The 19,371-nt window shown below is 33.3% G+C and overlaps 3 protein-coding genes and 1 pseudogene across 3 annotated transcripts; all 4 read right to left on the bottom strand.

Annotated features, from left to right (window-relative positions):
- Positions 1 to 1,268: 1,268 nt before the first annotated feature.
- On the bottom strand, positions 1,269 to 1,942 carry LOC120173267 (probable calcium-binding protein CML13). The gene has a single exon (XM_039180478.1). The coding sequence runs from the start codon at positions 1,854 to 1,856 to the stop codon at positions 1,413 to 1,415; it is 444 nt and encodes a 147-aa protein (XP_039036409.1). The 5' UTR covers positions 1,857 to 1,942; the 3' UTR covers positions 1,269 to 1,412.
- A 375-nt stretch (positions 1,943 to 2,317) lies between these two features.
- LOC120173263 (putative transferase At4g12130, mitochondrial) lies at positions 2,318 to 4,849 on the bottom strand. Its single transcript, XM_039180476.1, has 5 exons — positions 4,139 to 4,849; positions 3,340 to 3,593; positions 3,075 to 3,170; positions 2,782 to 2,940; positions 2,318 to 2,704 (listed from the first exon to the last, which is right to left on the bottom strand). Exons 1-5 carry the CDS (start codon positions 4,561 to 4,563, stop codon positions 2,463 to 2,465), a joined length of 1,176 nt encoding a protein of 391 aa, XP_039036407.1. The 5' UTR covers positions 4,564 to 4,849; the 3' UTR covers positions 2,318 to 2,462.
- Positions 4,850 to 15,015: 10,166 nt separating this feature from the next.
- On the bottom strand, positions 15,016 to 16,385 carry LOC120173296 (zinc finger A20 and AN1 domain-containing stress-associated protein 1-like). The gene is made up of 2 exons (XM_039180500.1): positions 16,253 to 16,385; positions 15,016 to 15,666 (listed from the first exon to the last, which is right to left on the bottom strand). Exon 2 carries the CDS (start codon positions 15,659 to 15,661, stop codon positions 15,161 to 15,163), a length of 501 nt encoding a protein of 166 aa, XP_039036431.1. The 5' UTR covers positions 15,662 to 15,666; positions 16,253 to 16,385; the 3' UTR covers positions 15,016 to 15,160.
- Positions 16,386 to 17,835: 1,450 nt separating this feature from the next.
- On the bottom strand, positions 17,836 to 19,013 carry LOC120173295 (annotated as a pseudogene).
- Positions 19,014 to 19,371: the final 358 nt, after the last annotated feature.

Raw genomic sequence — 19,371 nt, 5'->3', positions numbered from 1 at the left:
AGCTGGCAGTCCATCCTTTTCAAGCATTGACACCAAAGGAAATTGATTCACCTGGCAACACGATCGCTTAAACAAGGTTATTGATGAGGGTGGTGGCCTTTGGTCCTACACTCAACTACACTTTTCTGCAACTATCAAAAGTTAAAGTTTGATCCTAGACTTTATCGAAGAAAACCTCATAGCAGACCTAACTTAGACTGTGACACAAAAAAAAAGTACCATCAGTCTATTACAAAGATCAGTAATCAGTTAGCATTGAGCAAAGAAAGCCATACCACGATCGAGCCATGATGGTCGAAAGTTTTCACCTATATGCATTCATTCAAATCACTTTCTCTGTAACTCAATGCTGTGCAACGATACTATTCATAATGATAAAAAACAAGTATATAAAAATGGGAATGCGGTTATATGGAAGATTGGGTTGGGAAGAAGGACTTTCATACAAATATCAAGAATAACCATGTGATCTAGCAAACAAGGCTCATCGGATTCAAGGTTTTAATGCAAACAACAATTTTCCTATCCATAAGGAGAGAGAACTAAATATAGCAGTCAACCACAATTCAAACATTGAACCATTGGCAGCCGCAGCAAGACAGTATCACTCGCGAATGCACGTTCGGTTTAGGTGGACAACTGCCTATTCTAAAATCTAAATTTCATACTTTTGTTATTTATTTTATTGATTGCATCCCATCTGAAATCTAAATTTCCTGCCGTCTGTTATTCATTTTACTGATTATCAACACACTAGAATTTTAGAATTTTATGTGCCCACCTTCAAAAATATTTCTGGATCCACCACTTAATAATGCTAGTCTCAATATGGTTTCATCTTAGCCATCGATAATACTATCCTTTATTCTAACTTGAATCAGCAATTCCCCCTCACTGACAACCTGTTCTAGGCATCTTTACCTATTGGATAACTGAGATTCTCAGAAGGCATTTTCCACGATATCCTGATAATATAATCACCTCTTCGCTAATTTCACCAACCAAGATTAGTAAATCTAAAATTATACAACACAACTGAGAATGAGAATGAGAATGAGAATGCAAAAAGTTCTGCGTACAGAAATTTATCTCAGAATGTTGAGACATTTAAAAGACATAATTTTGGCATAACTAATCGAAAGGGCCAACCATAAATTTGTTGATCAAGAGCATGGTGGAAAATATAGAAATTTATAAATACAAAATTAAACCAAACACGAGAATATTAGTATAACAGTACGTAAGTACCACACGCACCAAACAAATTCTAAAAAAAAAAATAGTGTTACCATTACTTCCAAAGCTTCCATAGAAACAAGCAGAGAATTTTTTTTTGAAAAACGCGTCAAACCCTAGCTTCCGAGAAAAAATCATCCAACGAAAAGCAAACAAACAGTTAATGACGGCGTCTCTCACTTGGCAACCATCCTGGCAATAAAATCCTCGTAACGGATCTTCCCATCCGACCCGACATCGACTTCCCTGATCCACTCATCGAACTCGGAGGGCTCCAGCTTTTCTCCGATGCTAGTCAAAATATGTCTCAGATCAGCGACGGCGACAAAGCCGGTGGAGTCCTTATCAAGAACCTTGAAGGCATCGCGTAGCTGCTTATCGAAGGGCTCAGGTTTCATGTGCTTAGACATGAGATCTAGAAAGCGAGCAAAGTCAAAGGGCGCCGTGAGCTTCTCTTCAGCGACGATAGCTTTGAGCTGGGCTTGGGTTGGGTTGCCGCCGAGAGACCTCATAAGGATCCCCAGCTCCGATGGAGCGATCTTGCCGTCGCCGTCGTTGTCGAAGAGAGTGAAAGCCTCCTTCATTGAAGAGACTTGCTCGTCGCTCAGATCCTTGCCCATTTTGATTTTGTATACGGTCTGAATTCGACGGAGGAAAGAAAATCGAAGAAATGACGGGAAATGTTTTTTTTTTTTTTGAGTAGAAACCAGAAATGAGAGGACTGAGGATGTGATGGTTAAATGGTGTACCGTATACACGAAGCGATGTCGTTTTTGGAGCTCATACCGAGAGTGATATCTGTCCCATCCATTATTCTATGTGTGGTGGATCATTGGAATTTGGAAATGGATCCGCAGGTCCACACATGAACATGATCTCATTACATTTTTTATCATTAATAATCTCAAAAAGAAAAAAAAACAAACTTCAGTTTAACAAGAAATGATTATTTCGCTCCAAAATTTATAAAAAAAAATTATTTTAATATTAAAAATAAAATAAATATAATAATATTCTAATAGTAAAAAAAGGTTACAACAGCAGCCAAGCTAGTCTTACATTAAGTTTAACAACACCTCCTTATTACTTTCATTTTCTTTAGTGAGAGGGAAAAAAGTAAACCTGTTGTAAAATAAGTTCTACCAAGTCGTACCATTGCTTATAACCGTGTGAGCCGCCCAAGCCGAACGATGGCAAGAAAGACGATCAAATTCACGTAAACCAGTTTATGCGTTGGCAGTATCGGTATGTTGTTGATCTTGAAACCATTCTGCAGGCCACCAATCTGGTTTAATAGCCATAACCCTTATATCCTCCTGCCCCCATATCGCCAATGTATCTTTGAAGGCATCGTCGAGCCTCAAGACACCCATCCCACGAAAGCCGAGTGCAGTTGTCACACTCCCTAGCTTCTTATTAGAAACTGTGCTGATCACTTCTGAACCAGGGGTAACTTTTCCCTCAACCTCTGAAATAATAAAAGGGGTCAAGATGTGTTGTTGCGAAGATGACTGAAATTATGGAAGTCCAATGGACGGAGTGTACCTTTTCCGTTATCATCGAGAAACTTTAAAGGAAGCAATCTCTTGCGAATAACCCCCCTGTGGTGTGTACGAGTTATAAGTTCTTGCCCTACGTAGCACCCTTTATCAAAGCTGATTGCGTTGAGACCAGCGAAATTGTATTCAAGTGGAATTGCTTCCCCTAAAAACACAATAACAATATCGCAACTGAGACCGGACCCAATCGGTTAAGACTTTGAAAACGAAAGTGAAACATCCTATAACATAATTCAAGAAACTTAAGTACAATATTGGGAACAAAGCAAAAAAAAACACCTTTAGGAATTTCAGTCGAGCCTTCAGCAACTCCCTTCTCTAATCTCCACATAAGGTAATTCTCTTCATCTTCTTTATCAGACTCGACAAAAGGTGCTGCAACAAAGAAAAGGATAAGAATTTGTTTAAGCAATAGGTGAGTTGCATGGTTTCTTAAGAAACAATCAAACAATAAGATCCTAATCAATTATTATTTCGAAGCCATTTCTTGTGTTAATGTAGACAAGAATAAATTTCAGTAGCAACAAAAGATTTGTGAACTCACGTATTGTACCGGATCGAAATATCCCCCTAAAACCTAGACCATCTATTCTGGGATCTTTAAACCATTGGCATCCAACATCACTGCCATGTGAAGCTGACTTGCTAGAACTATCGACACCGCTGCCCCAACCAACTGAAGCTGCCTCTGGTTCTTCAACAGCAGGGGTCTTTCCGGGAAGGTCACCACTGTATCTCTGCCAGCAAAGGAAGTCATCCGCCACATTCTCGATATCTACCTTAGACCTCAACCGGTATCTGCAGCATCAAATGCAGCATACACCAAGACAACCCTTAAGTGTAATTCTAAATTTAGCATTACTAATATAGACAATCATCAATTTACTATAGTCAAATGTAGAAAAGAAACAAGAACATTTTCAGATATCTCTTCAACAAACCATTTTTGAAATAAACAGCAACACCATAGAATTCATACAGATTATGGATTTAACAAATAACAAAGCTCTGAAGAAATGCAAAGACGTGAAGACTAATAAGTTATCTGATATACGACTGACCACAAGTGTTTCAAGCATATTCTCAAACAGAATTTCTAATGTCACGAGCAAATTTACACATGGCATTAAATGACCATCCAGAATTCTGAATCACAAAAGAAACCTTCTCTATCTAAAACCAAACAACAGAAGAAAATTTCGACCATGAAATTTAACCTGAGAATGAGAGATTCTACGTAAACCAAATGCAGAAGATATATAGAACAGAAAATCATTCTTCCAAAAGCAATATAACAAAAGGAAAACATCATTTCAGAGAATAATTAAACTAAATACACCCACTTCTCAAGAGTTGCCAACAACTCATCCAAGACCGAGCTATCAACGTCAGCCAAAATCTCCACCGACTCACCAGCCCCACTACCTGGACCGGACCCAGTTCTGTCCAGCTTCTCCTCAGGCCGGGGCGGCCTATACAAGAACAAGTCATACAAAAACCTCCCTTGAGGCGTCAAAAGAGCTGCATACATAGGAGGAACCACCACAGAGGCCACGTTCGGTGTAGGAATGGGGGAGTTCCCTTCGCGTGGGGGTTCACCAAGCCTCCGTACATCGTTTGATAAAAGACCCTGAAGGAATTTGATGGTGTCGGATCCAGAGAACCGGATTACGGACCGGGATTTTAATTGGGAGCACAGCGGGCCGGCGTTTTGGAGGTTGTGAAGGCAACGATGATGAAGGAGAAGCGAGGGTCTGAAACGGTACATTTTAGCGTCGTTTTGGACTGGAGATTTGGATTGTTTTCTGGGAGGGTTTAAAGTTCGAAGAAATGCCAAGGGGTTTAGAGTTGTTCGGCATGGGAGAGTAGGATGATCGACACGTGGCTGCCGTTCGAGTTTTCGATTCGTTTACACTGACACGTTCACGTTGTTGTTGAGGAGGACGACACACATGTTCGACGAAATTCTTGAATGAGATCAGGAGATGTTCGAATTCTGGAGAGAAATTTGGGCTTTCAGTTTACGTATATAGCCGCTGACATGATAATACGTTGGGCCTTTGGGTATCGCTCTATGTTCATTTCATTTGTTTCTCTTTTTTTTAAAAAAAACAAATGTAGTTCTTAATTAACATCTGGAAATCTTATTCATGCAAGTTATTGTAAAGCCTAAATCTTTCAGTTTTAAGGCATAATATAATTGGTGAAGCTTAAGCAATGATCTTCCAAATTAATTGTTTATTTTAGGTTGTCCGTTGACCTAATTTTAGGTTATTAATGTAAGTGGAACTCGACATCGTACCCTAACATATCAAAATTTCCAACTCAGCGATGAAGCAGAGTTATACGTTTCGGCAAGCAAACCGGTTGAAAAGTCAAAACGAGCTTGGATCGGGCTCTCTTTTTTTTGTTACAAAAAACGGCTACACTAGCAGCGAATGAGTTCTTCTCCACAGGTCCATGTTCAGTTGGAGGAGACGTTGAATTTCAGTAGGCGGGAAGCTCAATTCATAAAGCACAGTACACTCCAAAATGGCCAAGTCGGGCAAACGCATCGGCCACACGGTTAGCCTCGCTACTGATGTGAGCGATTCTAATGTTTCACTGCCGGTGGAAGTGACCCCAAATTCTGCGGACAATGGCCAATTCAAAGGTCGCCTCTAAAGAGGAAGGGATCTTGACTGCTTCATGACAATCCATTTTGACCTTTATTCGTCTGTAACCTCTAATCCAAGCGATGTTCAAACCGTCTAGAAGAACCCAAAGCTCAGCATGAGGGATAAACATCGACCGATACTACGAGAAAAGATTGAAAGCCAAACGCCTTTAAAGTCCCGGATAACACCGTCGTCCATTGCCTCCATCGTTGACTGGTTGACGACACCGACCTTGTTGAGCTTGACAACTCCTAGCTTGGGAGGTATCAAAGGTTGCTCCCTAGGCGTATGGCATGTCCTTGTTCTTGTCCAGACGGATTGGACCTATAAACGTGCAGACTGTATGATTGTTGAGGTAGACCAAACCTCTCCCTTGAAGACAAGGTTGCACCTTTACTTCCAGACGCTCCACAGAAAAAAATAAAAAATGGCTGTCCTTTTTCCCATATATATATATATATATATAGGGTAAGGGGAGGTAAGATAGTAGGTTACCCTCAACACCAGGTTGAGAGCAGCTTCCGTAAGAGACCTCCGAATTATGAAATGTCCTCCGTGGGACTCGATCCCACGACCTCAAGGTTAAGAACCTTGTGCTCGATCCCATATATATAATTTCTTAAATTATTCCCATTAATGTTCTAAATTATTTTTTAAAAATTCTTATTTTAACTTCAAAATAATTGAAATTTGATTATATTTCTTTATTTTTAATTTTTAATAAATTTTATTTCAATTTTTAAACTTTATAGGTGGATTATATATATTTTATATTTTTTAAAAAATAATATAATTTAATGAAAATATAAAAAATTATAAATTGGGTACCCGTGACACAGATTATAATATATATATATATATATAATATATATTAACTTAAAAATATTTTTATATTAACTTATTAAATATATTCCATTATTAACTTAATTTAAAAATATATATTTCATGTTAAAATTTATTTAAAAGTATGACTAAATTGAGAGAATATGTAAATAACAGGGACCAAATGTGTGATTATATCAAAATATTTAACTATTGTGAATAACAGTTAACTTGGAGTGACTATATCTTAATTAAATAAAAACATAAAAGCTAAAGTGATTATATATTAATTAAATAAAAATGAAATTGAGCACATCTTATGTTTTTTAAAACCAATAACCAAAAGTAGACAAAACACAAATATAAGTGATCATCCATGTAGTTAAACCTTTATATATTTATGCAATCGTCCTACTAAACTTTACTCTATCATGTTTTACTCACCGTACTTTTAATTTTTCTAATTTGCTCACCGAACTTTACATATTGAATCATTTTGCTCACTCTGTTGTTATCTCTCTAACGTTGTAATGACGTGTCATTTTTAGGGATGGGCACGGGGAGAGGTGGGGTGGATTTTTGGTCGCCCCAACTCCGACCCGAAAATATATATGTAAAACTCAACTCCGTCTCGAAGAATTTTGAGTTTTTTCCCACCCTCGAACCCACCTCAATTTTTAGTCTAAAACTTCAACCCGACCCGATCCAAATATATTAATATTTTAAAATAATTAAAATAATATATTTTATAATAATATATTTATTATATTTAAAATATTAAATTAATATATTTTATATTTTTAATGATTAAATAATATTTAATAATATAAAAATATTAATTAATATATATATATATATATAATAATCGAGTCGAATCGTGTCGATTATTTCTCACCTTAAACCCGACCCCGTCCCACCCCGCCCCGAGCCTCAAAAATTCAAAACAAAAATCGCCCTTATTTAGTCGGGATCCGTTGGGTTCATGTATTTTGAATATCCATAGTCATTTTTATTATTATTTAATATAAAATACATAAAAATATAAAGGGTAAATTATACCGTTCCTCACTGAATTTTACTCTCTCATATTTTGTTCACTCAACTATAAAATAAAATCATAATGAGGTTGGATATCACCTCCGTAAACGGTGATCGTTCGATCTCAAATTTCATAGGTCGCTTCGGCTTAACACCTTGAGTATGAATCTGGCATCCATTATGTCAGAACTTGCTTCGAAGTCCACGAATTGGAGATTGAAAGTGAAGAAGTCGAAACATTTCAGTCAGAAACAGATTTTGGGACATTTTCTAGTGAAACAACCATCAGATTCGAACTCAGGGGGTCGAGACGAATTGACCCATAAATTTTGAGATCAAACAACCACTGTCTATGACGATTGATAGTGGGGGAAAGAAGAGGATTCAAACGACACCGTTTTTGTGTATATTTGAGTTTTTCAGAACAACGTCGTTTTGATGCTTGTGTCATGTCATAATATCGTTAAATAACTAAAAATAAAGTGAAAAAAAATTATTTAATATATAAAACTCAATGAACAAATTAATAAAATTAAAAATACGATTAGTAAAATATGAGGAAGAGAAAATTTCTATAAGGAACGATGTAATCTACCCTTAAATGAATGTATACTTACGTTCTGTTGATTAATGGCGATGAATGATGGCTCCCACCCAATAGCCCCATCTTGTTCTGGGATTGTCTCACGAAAGGCGGGTTAATACACGGCTAATATACGGCAGTACCGGATACATTAAAATGTATTTAATAAATTTGGTTTAGCGGTACCTATTATGTTGACAACTAATAATGTTTTAGGTAGAAAATATGAAAAACTATTAAAAAATTTGGTAACCGGTAAACTTTGGTTATTGGTAAGTATCTATCCTTTTTATAAAAGTGTCCATACTTTTAACATATCAAGTAAATTTTACCGGTTTTATCATAATGAATCTGGTTTTGTCATATTTTTACTTGTTATATTGTAAAGTATCTATCCTTTTTATAAAAGTGTCCATACTTATTTCACTGTGAAATATATTTATTATTATCTTTGGTTAATATTGTTAAATTTAAATTCTAAATAATATTTTATAAAATATCAAAACAATCAAATAATTTTGTGTGTAAATGAAATTATTAAATTAATATTGTAGGTGGAAAACATGAAACACTATTAAAAAAATTGAAACATAAATTACATAACTTTAAAAAAAGTATATATCATTTTTATAAAAGTGTTTATACTTATTTCACTGTGGAAAACATATTTATTATTATCTTTGGTTAATATTGTTAAATTTAAATTCTAAATAATATTTTATAAAATATCAAAAATCAAATAATTTTTTGTGTAAATGAAATTATTAAATTAATATTGTAGGTGGAAAACATGAAACACTATTAAAAATTTGAAACATAAATTACATAACTTTAAAAAAAGTATATATCATTTTTATAAAAGTGTCCATACTTATTTCACTGTGGAAAACATATTTATTATTATATTTGGTTAATATTGTTAAATTTAAATTCTAAATAATATTTTATAAAATATCAAATAATCAAATAATTTTTTGTGTAAATGAAATTATTAAATTAATATTGTAGGTGGAAAACATGAAACACTATTAAAAAAATTGAAACATAAATTACATAACTTTAAAAAAAGTATCGATCCTTTTTATAAAAGTATGGACACTTTCAATATAATAGGTAAAAATATGATGTAATAGGTAGCGCTTATATAATGTAATAGGTATCATTTATATAATCTAATAGGTAGTTGTAAAGTATCTATCCTTTTTATAAAAGTGTCCATATTTTTTTCACTGTGGAAAACATTAATTTAAGGTTATCTTTTGAGTGAGTTTTAAGATATTAATTTAGTAATTATAGGCGTCTAATGATTTATTTTTTACATTACGATATATATTATTATTAAATTAAAAACAATAAACATATATTACATATTTATTATTATCTTTGGTTAATATTGTTAAATTTAAATTCTAAATATTATTTTATAAAATATCAAAACAATCAAATAATTTTTGTGTAAATGAAATTATTAAATTAATATTGTAGGTGGAAAACATAAAACACTATTAAAAAAAATTGAAACATAAATTACATAACTTTAAAAAAAAGTGTCGATCCTTTTTATAAAAAGTATGGACACTTTCAATATAATAGGTAAAAATATGATGTAATAGGTAGCGCTTATATAATGTAATAGGTATCGTTTATATAATGTAATAGGTAGTTGTAAAGTGTCTATCCTTTTTATAAAAGTGTCCATACTTTTTTCATTGTGGAAAACATTAATTTAAGGTTATCTTTTGAGTGAGTTTTAAGATATTAATTTAGTAATTATAGGCGTCTAATGATTTATTTTTTACGTTACGATATATATTATTATTAAATTAAAAACAATAAACATTTATATTACATATTTATTATTTTCTTTGGTTAATATTGTTAAATTTAAATTCTAAATATTATTTTATAAAATATCAAAAAAACAAATAATTTTTTGTGTAAATGAAATTATTAAATTAATATTGTAGGTGGAAAACATAAAACACTATTAAAAAAATTGAAACATAAATTACATAACTTTAAAAAAAGTGTCGATCCTTTTTATAAAAAGTATGGACACTTTCAATATAATAGGTAAAAATATGATGTAATAGGTAGCGCTTATATAATGTAATAGGTATCGTTTATATAATGTAATAGGTAGTTGTAAAGTATCTATCCTTTTTATAAAAGTGTCCATACTTTTTTCACTGTGGAAAACATTAATTTAAGGTTATCTTTTGAGTGAGTTTTAAGATATTAATTTAGTAATTATAGGCGTCTAATGATTTATTTTTTACGTTACGATATATATTATTATTAAATTAAAAACAATAAACATTTATATTACATATTTATTATTTTCTTTGGTTAATATTGTTAAATTTAAATTCTAAATATTATTTTATAAAATATCAAAAAAAACAAATAATTTTTTGTGTAAATGAAATTATTAAATTAATATTGTAGGTGGAAAACATAAAACACTATTAAAAAAAATTGAAACATAAATTACATAACTTTAAAAAAAGTATCGATCCTTTTTATAAAAAGTATGGACACTTTCAATATAATAGGTAAAAATATGATGTAATAGGTAGCGCTTATATAATGTAATAGGTATCATTTATATAATGTAATAGGTAGTTGTAAAGTATCTATCATTTTTATAAAAGTGTCCATATTTTTTTCACTGTGGAAAACATTAATTTAAGGTTATCTTTTGAGTGAGTTTTAAGATATTAATTTAGTAATTATAGGCGTCTAATGATTTATTTTTTACATTACGATATATATTATTATTAAATTAAAAACAATAAACATATATATTACATATTTATTATTATCTTTGGTTAATATTGTTAAATTTAAATTCTAAATATTATTTTATAAAATATCAAAACAATCAAATAATTTTTTGTGTAAATGAAATTATTAAATTAATATTGTAGGTGGAAAACATAAAACACTATTAAAAAAAATTGAAACATAAATTACATAACTTTAAAAAAAAGTGTCGATCCTTTTTATAAAAAGTATGGACACTTTCAATATAATAGGTAAAAATATGATGTAATAGGTAGCGCTTATATAATGTAATAGGTATCGTTTATATAATGTAATAGGTAGTTGTAAAGTATCTATCCTTTTTATAAAAGTGTCCATACTTTTTTCACTGTGGAAAACATTAATTTAAGGTTATCTTTTGAGTGAGTTTTAAGATATTAATTTAGTAATTATAGGCGTCTAATGATTTATTTTTTACATTACGATATATATTATTATTAAATTAAAAACAATAAACATATATATTACATATTTATTATTATCTTTGGTTAATATTGTTAAATTTAAATTCTAAATATTATTTTATAAAATATCAAAACAATCAAATAATTTTTTGTGCAAATGAAATTATTAAATTAATATTGTAGGTGAAAAACATGAAACACTATTAAAAAAAATTGAAACATAAATTACATAACTTTAAAAAAATTATCGATCCTTTTTATAAAAAGTATGGACACTTTCAACATATTATAATGTAATAGGTAAATTTGCAATGCTATCAGTATAAATATACCGGTTTACTTATAAAATAGGTAAATATAAGCCTACCTATTACATTATATAAGCGTTACCTAGTATGTTATTGTACTTTATAATATTTTCGGTTAAATAATATAACATAACCGGTCTAAATTTTAATCGATCACTTATTTTACCGGTCACGCCGTATATTAGCCGTTTTTTAGGCGCCGCACCGCAGAACTACCCTCTTGTTCTGGACTTCAAAAAGGTAGGGGAAAGGGGACAAAATTAAAGCTAAAGATAGCTTAGGTCTTGGGAGATCCCTGGCCCACTAGAAGGAAAAAAGAGTAGGATGCTTTGAATTATTTTTGTTTTAATTCACTTGAATTATTTGTATATTTAATATATCATAGTGTAAACTTTTATGAAACTTTAACGAATAAAATTGTGACACGCGATCATATAATTTAAAAAAAATAAATTTGTTCATGTTATTCATTGAAGGTATTGGTGCGTAAAAAACTCACATTTTTATTTTTAAAATTTTATAAAATTATTTTATCACGTAATCTGTAGTCCTCGTTAATTAATTAAATCAGTACATTTTTTTTTGAGGTTGAAGTAGGCATAGAGGTAGATGGAAGATGTGAAGCCAAAATCAGGTTTCAAATCCGAAGTGCAGATCTTTACCTTGTGGTTGAAATTTACAAAGCCACCCTCAAAACATTTATTCTGCATAAAAACTTTTTTTTTTGAATTTATCACAGTATCTGATCTATTGTCTAAGTAATCTAGATCTAGTTTTGCACAGGCCCATTATAGAGGTGACACTCTCAACCTAGTTTGCTCTATACATAAATATCGAGATTCTTATTTCTGACATTGTTTAAAGAATTTAGCGCCTCTTCCCACTAGAATAATTTATTATTGGTTATGAAAACTTTATTAACTTATATAATTCTAATCAAATTTTATTATTTAAAAGATATGAGGGTTGAGTAACGTTGTTCATGGACTGTTAATCGTATCGTTTAGCTTAAATGATCCGTTATAATAGTCATTTTTTTATCGTAACCTATCTGTTATGAAACAAACAACTGCTTACGTTTAGGAATTGCAACGGGTCGGGTTCGGGACGGGTTTTGTTCGCCCCGTCCTCGAACCCGAAATAAATCCCCATCCTCGACCCCGACCCGATCCCTGACGGGTTTTTTATCGGGGCGCCCCGTCGGAGATTTTTTTTACCCCGCCCTCGAACCTGACCCAAAATATTATACCCAAATCGAACTCGAAAATATTTTATATATAATTAATATAAAAATATAAAATATTATATATATAATTAATATAAATATTATATATATATATATATATATATATATATATAATCGGGGTGGGTCGGGGAGGGGATACCTTGCCCCGAACCCGACAAAATCTCTGAAAAATATCCCCGATACCCGACCCGAACTTGATCGGGTTTCAGATTTCCTCGTCGGGTTCGGGTCATACTGCCATCCCTACTTACGTTTAACTGTTATTAATTGTTCAGTTACATGTTAATATATTACAATTATTTATCAAAAATTTTATATGATTCATGATACAAAAAATGTAGCACTTAACAAATATTTACATTGTTTAAAGAATTTAGTGTCTCTTCCCACTATACTACGATGGTTTGGGCATGTCTTTAGGCGACAACCGTCGGATGCGATCAGGAGGGTAGAGTCGATTATAGTCGACAGTGTCAGAAGGAGAGGACGACCAAGGCGGAAGTGGGAAGACTACTTGAGATCTGATTTGAAGGATTTAGCCCTTACCGAGGACATGATCTCTAATAGAAAAATATGGAGACTTAAGACCAGGGTAGCCGAGTAGTGCGGGTCACATCCATAGGGTGAATCATCTCTGTCTTCTTTTAATGTCTTTGTAGTAATTTTCATGACTTCTACTTTTTATACGTTTCTGTTATTGAAATTTATGAAGGCTTAAAACTAGGGTAGCGGAGTAGTGTTGCCTTAGTTTAGGTTTTAACTCATTTGACTATATTCCTTCACGTTGCTTACTCTCGTTGACTTCTGTGTATCTTTCTGTTCATGTTTTCTCTTTTTAATTTTAGTCGGGTCTTACGTTTCTGTTTATATGCAGAGCTTTTTACGCAGGGAGTTACTTGCTAGGATTACTTCTCATTACAGACGCGCATATGGAAACTGTTCAACTATGTAATTATTTATTTATATATACATGCATTACATTTTATCTTTATTTTTAATTTTATGACTGCCGGAGGTCTCCCACGGAAGTTGCTCTCAACCTGGTGTTGGGGGCAACCTACTACCTTACCTCCCCCTTACCCCATTACATATGGGAATAGAATTTTGTTGTTGTTGTTACACTGTTATTTCAAATTTATTATATTTTTACACAAATAACTTAATATAATTTTCTATTATTTATGATTTTTATGTATTTCTAATAAAATTTGTATATAAATAATTTAATATATATTTTTATCATTTTCTATTTTTTAATTCATTGAAAATATAGAAATATACTTAGACCAACGTAATTATGTGTTTATTGTTAGATACTAAGATATTGAGAGATGTAAATATCTTAGTATCTAACAATAAACACATAATTATTTTTAGTCTAAATATATTTCTATATTTTTCAAAGAAATAATAAAAAAAATATATTAAATTATTTATAAAACAAATTTTATTAGAAATATATAAAAATCATAGATAATAAAAAGTCATAGTAAGTTATTTGTGTAAAAATATAATAAATTAGAAATATAACGATCAATTTAATTTATAAATGGTTATAAAAATTTGTAACCGTAATCTTAATTGTTAACTATTTTTTTAATAGTTCACTTAATTGAACAGTTCAATTAATTAACATATTAAATATGATGATTATATTAGTTAACGGTTACGGTTTTTTCTGAACACCCTAAAATAGAATATATTTAGGAGTTGTTATATTTCTTTCATAGGTTTTTTAGATGACTATGCACTATGTATTCCAACACAATCAAACAAAAATCTATACAACCACAACAATCTGGCAAAACAAAAACCAGCAATGCAACAGTTCAAAGATAGTTTCAACAGAATGAACAGCAAAGATGTACCCTTCAGAGATTGACAAGCCCAAATTAATTCACAGTCCCAATCCAACACTCCACATTGCTGACAACAGAGCCTCAACATGCAACTCCACACCTCCTTAGAAAAACAACAATCAAAGAACAAGTAATTTCTAATTTCCTGTTTTTGTGGGAAGCCGGTCAAGAGTAGCCATCCAAGCAACGGTAGAACACTTGGAAATATGACCCGAGTGCCAGACTGCCAGTAGCCTCCCTCAACTCATTCCAGATACCTCGAGGAGAAGAAAAAACTGATCCCAGAAGCCCCTGAATGCCCACAGCTTTACTCAGAAGATGGAGCAAATTTTGTTAACTTTAATCAATAAAATCAATAATTCAATTTGATTAATGATTTTTGAAGGAAAAAAATTCAAAATTCGATTAATTATGTGCTAGATAATTTAGTATTAACCGAACCATAGATATGACGAGAAGATAAAAGGCAGAAGCATTTGAAGTAAAACTGAAAACTAATCATTCATTGATAAACTGTTTCCTACTGTGGAACCAAACACTAGCAGCAACATCGAAACGATTTCTCCAAATCCATTCAAGAACCACAAAAACTAAATCGTGCCTCCAAGCCCCCACGCTTGATTCAGAACCTCCGCACCTTGTCGGCTTTGATGCTCGGATTCGCCTTCGCAATCGCCTCACGTCCAACACCCTTGAAATCAAACGAGCACTCGTGTTTCTCCGGGTACCGATGCTCGCCGCAGAATGTACTCTCACACCTGCACTTAAAACCGGTCAATCCGACTTTCTTTCTGCAGACAAAGCACCTGTTCGTCGACTTCGGCTCTTTCGGTTTTTCATCGGCTTGCTGCTCAACCACGGTCGAAGATGAACCCACACGAGACACCTCAAGAACAGGCGTCAACGTCTCCACAACCTCATCTTCCTTGTTCGTTTCGACTCGGAGGGACTTCTCCACGGCAACTTTCACCTGCGCAGCTTGCTCCTCCCCGGCACGGAGGTACCGATAACACTTGGAACAAAGGTTCATATTCGCCGCCGTGCCGAAAAACCCACAGCCGTTGGCGCAAAAGTTCGTCTCGGACGGCGGAAAGCTAGTTCCTTCATTCTGTTCAGAACCCATGGTTTTTTTCCTACAATCAAAGATGAGAAAATCCTCAGGGTTTGGTTTAAGATCTCTTTCGATTCTCGGTTTTCACGATGAGATTAGATGCGATCAAAGTTGAATTACCCTAAACCAACCTCGAATCAAAATATATAAATTCTGATTATCTTCCGAATCCTAAAACATCTGTATCATTGATTCAGACATTAACGAATCTACCCCTCCCCCTATACGTTTTCTATAGCCGGCTATACCGACCTACTAAGGGTATTACCGTAAATGAAAACAAATTGCGTAATCTCATCAAACGCTTGCCCGACACGAAAGGAACTTGGAAGTTTAAAGAATTGAAAGACAAATAAATCCCCGGGACCGTAGTTTAAGTGGTAATAAAATACAGGGTAATTTTGTCTTTCAAACTCCACCAGTAATCGGAATGGTTCTCAAGGAATCCAGTTAAATCTTAATAAGATAATGGGTCGAATAAATCGAACGGTCACCGAGAGTTATGGGTCAAATAGAATTAATATAATAAATGGAAAATTTCCAAACATTTCTTCAATCCATGAACGTGTAAATCGAAAAATAAGAAATGTAAAACATACGTACCTCGTTAATTTGATGATCGGAGGTTGTTTCTTTCTCGTTGTATAAAACAAGTTCGGAAATTCTAGCAATAAAAAAAAAAGAAAAGGAATTTGAGACAGAAGAAGCTTAATTCGGAAACTAACTGCAACACAAACGAATGAGAGAACAGAATACGAAACCGAAAACGGGGACGTTTGGTTCCCAGCTTTAAAGTAAATAGAGTTTGGTTTTGTCTCAACGGCACCCACGGTTTTTATGTCGGCGTGGCAAAGGGTACACGGTATTTTGACAGGCTTCCAGAATCCCGAGCTGTTTGATTGAATCCGACGTTCTGGTGACGTTAAAAGTTCCATCATCTGACAGCTAATGGTGTGGGACCACATCTTTATGATATTTTAGAGATAAATTATGCCTTTATTAAATAAATTACTAATTTTAATCTATTTTAATATTTAAATTTTTAATTTGTTTAAATCATATTTAACGTTTAATTTTTATTTTATTTTAGTATTCATTGTTAAAAATTTTACGGACAAACTGAAATGACATAACTCCAGTGGACAGACGATCAATCTGAATGATGAACCACGGAAAAATGACGAGTCACCCAACATAATCTAGTTTCAAGCTTATCAAACGGTGAACCATAGAGATGAAAGAATAAAAAAATTTGAAGAATCTATCATCAATTTAAGGAGATTGAGTTGTTTTCCAATGAAACGTAAGTTAAAATATACTTATAAAATTTAAAAATTAGATATAATTATTTATATTTTTATTCAAATTTAATTATATACTTTTTAAGAATAAATTTTAAGAACGAAATATACTTTTAAAGAATAAATTTAATCAAATATTAATTTAGATTGAAGAAAAAAAATAGAAAACCATAAATTAAACTATTTAGTGACATTAAACAGTTTTTTTTCCAGTCGGAGCACTGTGTATGCCACTAATGCTTGAAGCTGAAGGACGGCCAAATGGGCATTAACAACACGTATCAAAAGGCAAAGGCATGCAGACAACGTCCAGGGCCATGCTAGTAAGTTTTTTCACTAACGTGAAGTTAATCTGCTCTAATTATTTAAAATAATATTCACTTTTCAGCTTTTCTTTACTGCTCTCTCGAGGTTGGATCCATTCTTCTATGTTTTCTAATCCAAACCTTGAACTAAGCCCAATGAAACAAAACAACAGTACCAAGTTAAATAAAGTATGCAGAATCCAGGCCATCACGTGGGTAAACGAAACAGAGAGAATGGAGACAGTAGTGGAAAATACAGTGTAAACTCTTAATCTTCTCCTTCTAAGCAATCTTAGCAGAGATTCATTCACAGGGTTGGCACATCAGAGTTCGAAGCCTGTAGTGGGACATCAGAGTTCGTCGATGCTCCGAATAGTTTGAGTGGCGAAATCCCAACAAGCATTTCAAACTGTAAGAGCCTCAAAGTTCTGGACTTGTGTTGGACAAGCTTGGGATACGGCACTGGTCCTTTTCACGTCGAGTACTATGACTTTCGAACTATAGTGTGTCGAATATATGAGCTTCCAATCAAGAACAAATCTGCACATTATTTAAAGTCGGAGAATAAAATAATAGAATTTCATCTATTCAACTATCAGGTTTCACAAACTTTCTGAATCCGATCCATGACTACAGGGATATCTTTCTCTGCCAATGTAGTAAAACAGAAGCGGAACCATCCAGGTTCAATACAATGACAAGAAGACCCTGGAGTTACATTCACCTTAGCAGTATTCAACAACTTGTCCCACAGCTCAAGTTCTCCTTTCTTGCTGTAAGAGCGGATTAACCCGCTCATATCAGCCCAACAGTAGAAACCCCCACTACTCTTTATGCACTCGACGCCCAGTTTTTTTAATCCGGTCACAAATTGAGCATACATACTTCGAAGCCTCTCCCGGTTGATGGTAATTAATGTTCGAACAAATTTGGCATCAGATAGCATGGAGATGAGCAAACACTGGGCTGGAGCTGAAATAGATGAGAACCTCGCCAACTTTTTAGCAGCTGCCGAAACCTCCTCATTATATGAGTAGATAACACCAACCCGAAAACCTGGAAGAAAGGTCTTTTGACAACCCGTACACTATATGAAAGGTCTTTTGACAACCCGTACACTATATGAACTCTTTTCCGGTCAAAATCATCCAGGTCAAGGAGTTCTGCCATGCTCACAAATTCTTCATTTCCATGACTAGAACCAGCCAATAGTTCATTAGAGATAATATGGATGTTTTTCTCTCTGGCAAAGACTAGCAGGCTTTAAAGTGTTTCCCGACTTATAAGATTGCCAACAGGGTTTGATGGGTTTGATATTACTATCCCACACACTTTAAGTCCGCGTTTCTTTGCCTGGTCAAATGCTCGATCGAGGGCAGCTATACTTAAATTGAAGCTGTCCGCACTTCGGCATGGAACATGTATTATTTCCACCCCAGTTCGCCATTTTATATCCCTATCAAAACTGAAGATTTTTTTAGAAACATTAGTTTCCTTGTTGGATAGCAGCTTACCAGAATGAAAATCGTCAAAATGGTGAGAAATATTACCCAGGGTAATATGGTGTGGGAACAAGAAATGCATTTCCAGCATCTGCTAAGCAGAAACTAAGAATCTCAATTGCAGGGGTAGCACCAGCCGTCAGCACTACCCGTGAAGGGTTGAAAGAAACAGCTTTCTCCATGATTTGAGACATGAATCCTGCTACAGCCTGCAAAGTAATGACAATTTGGAACGCAAGCATTTAGAGTAGACACTATTTACAAAGACAAAACATTTCCGGAAGGAATCATTAGACTAGGAGGACTTCCAACTTTATCAGACATCTTGACTCTCAATGCATGCTAAATTTAAAGTTTTACAAACAAATTGTACTGATAAGGTATTCTTCCAGCATATTAAATCACCTGAAAATTCTAAATACTCCTAGAAAACATTTGCTCAAGACTTGTCACTAATTGGTAATATATTTCTCCCTTCTCTTTTGTATTCCTTTTCTTTCTCCAAATGAAAAGAGGTCACTTATGATTACGGGCATACAATTATTCAATTAGATTTTCAATTTTCATCAAAAGCCTACACAAGAAGTAATCCAAATATGTGATATATGAATTGG

This window comes from Hibiscus syriacus, unplaced genomic scaffold (assembly GCF_006381635.1).
Source record: "Hibiscus syriacus cultivar Baekdansim isolate YM2019G1 unplaced genomic scaffold, ASM638163v2 tig00111942_pilon, whole genome shotgun sequence".
In the NCBI taxonomy this organism is placed as follows: Eukaryota; Viridiplantae; Streptophyta; class Magnoliopsida; order Malvales; family Malvaceae; genus Hibiscus; species Hibiscus syriacus.
Note: the sequence above shows the minus strand (reverse complement) of the source record. Positions and strands in the feature narration are given on the sequence as shown.

What these genes read in the sequence shown, in the direction of transcription:
- LOC120173267 (XM_039180478.1), bottom strand. Translation starts at nt 1,856, where the DNA reads ATGGGCAAGGATCTGAGCGACGAGCAAGTCTCTTCAATGAAGGAGGCT.
- LOC120173263 (XM_039180476.1), bottom strand. Translation starts at nt 4,563, where the DNA reads ATGTACCGTTTCAGACCCTCGCTTCTCCTTCATCATCGTTGCCTTCAC. An exon ending in TTGTTGGCAACTCTTGAGAA is followed by an intron (nt 3,594 to 4,138) that starts GTGGGTGTATTT and finishes TTGATGCTGCAG; the next exon opens with ATACCGGTTGAGGTCTAAGG. An exon ending in TCTCGATGATAACGGAAAAG is followed by an intron (nt 2,705 to 2,781) that starts GTACACTCCGTC and finishes TTATTATTTCAG; the next exon opens with AGGTTGAGGGAAAAGTTACC.
- LOC120173296 (XM_039180500.1), bottom strand. Translation starts at nt 15,661, where the DNA reads ATGGGTTCTGAACAGAATGAAGGAACTAGCTTTCCGCCGTCCGAGACG.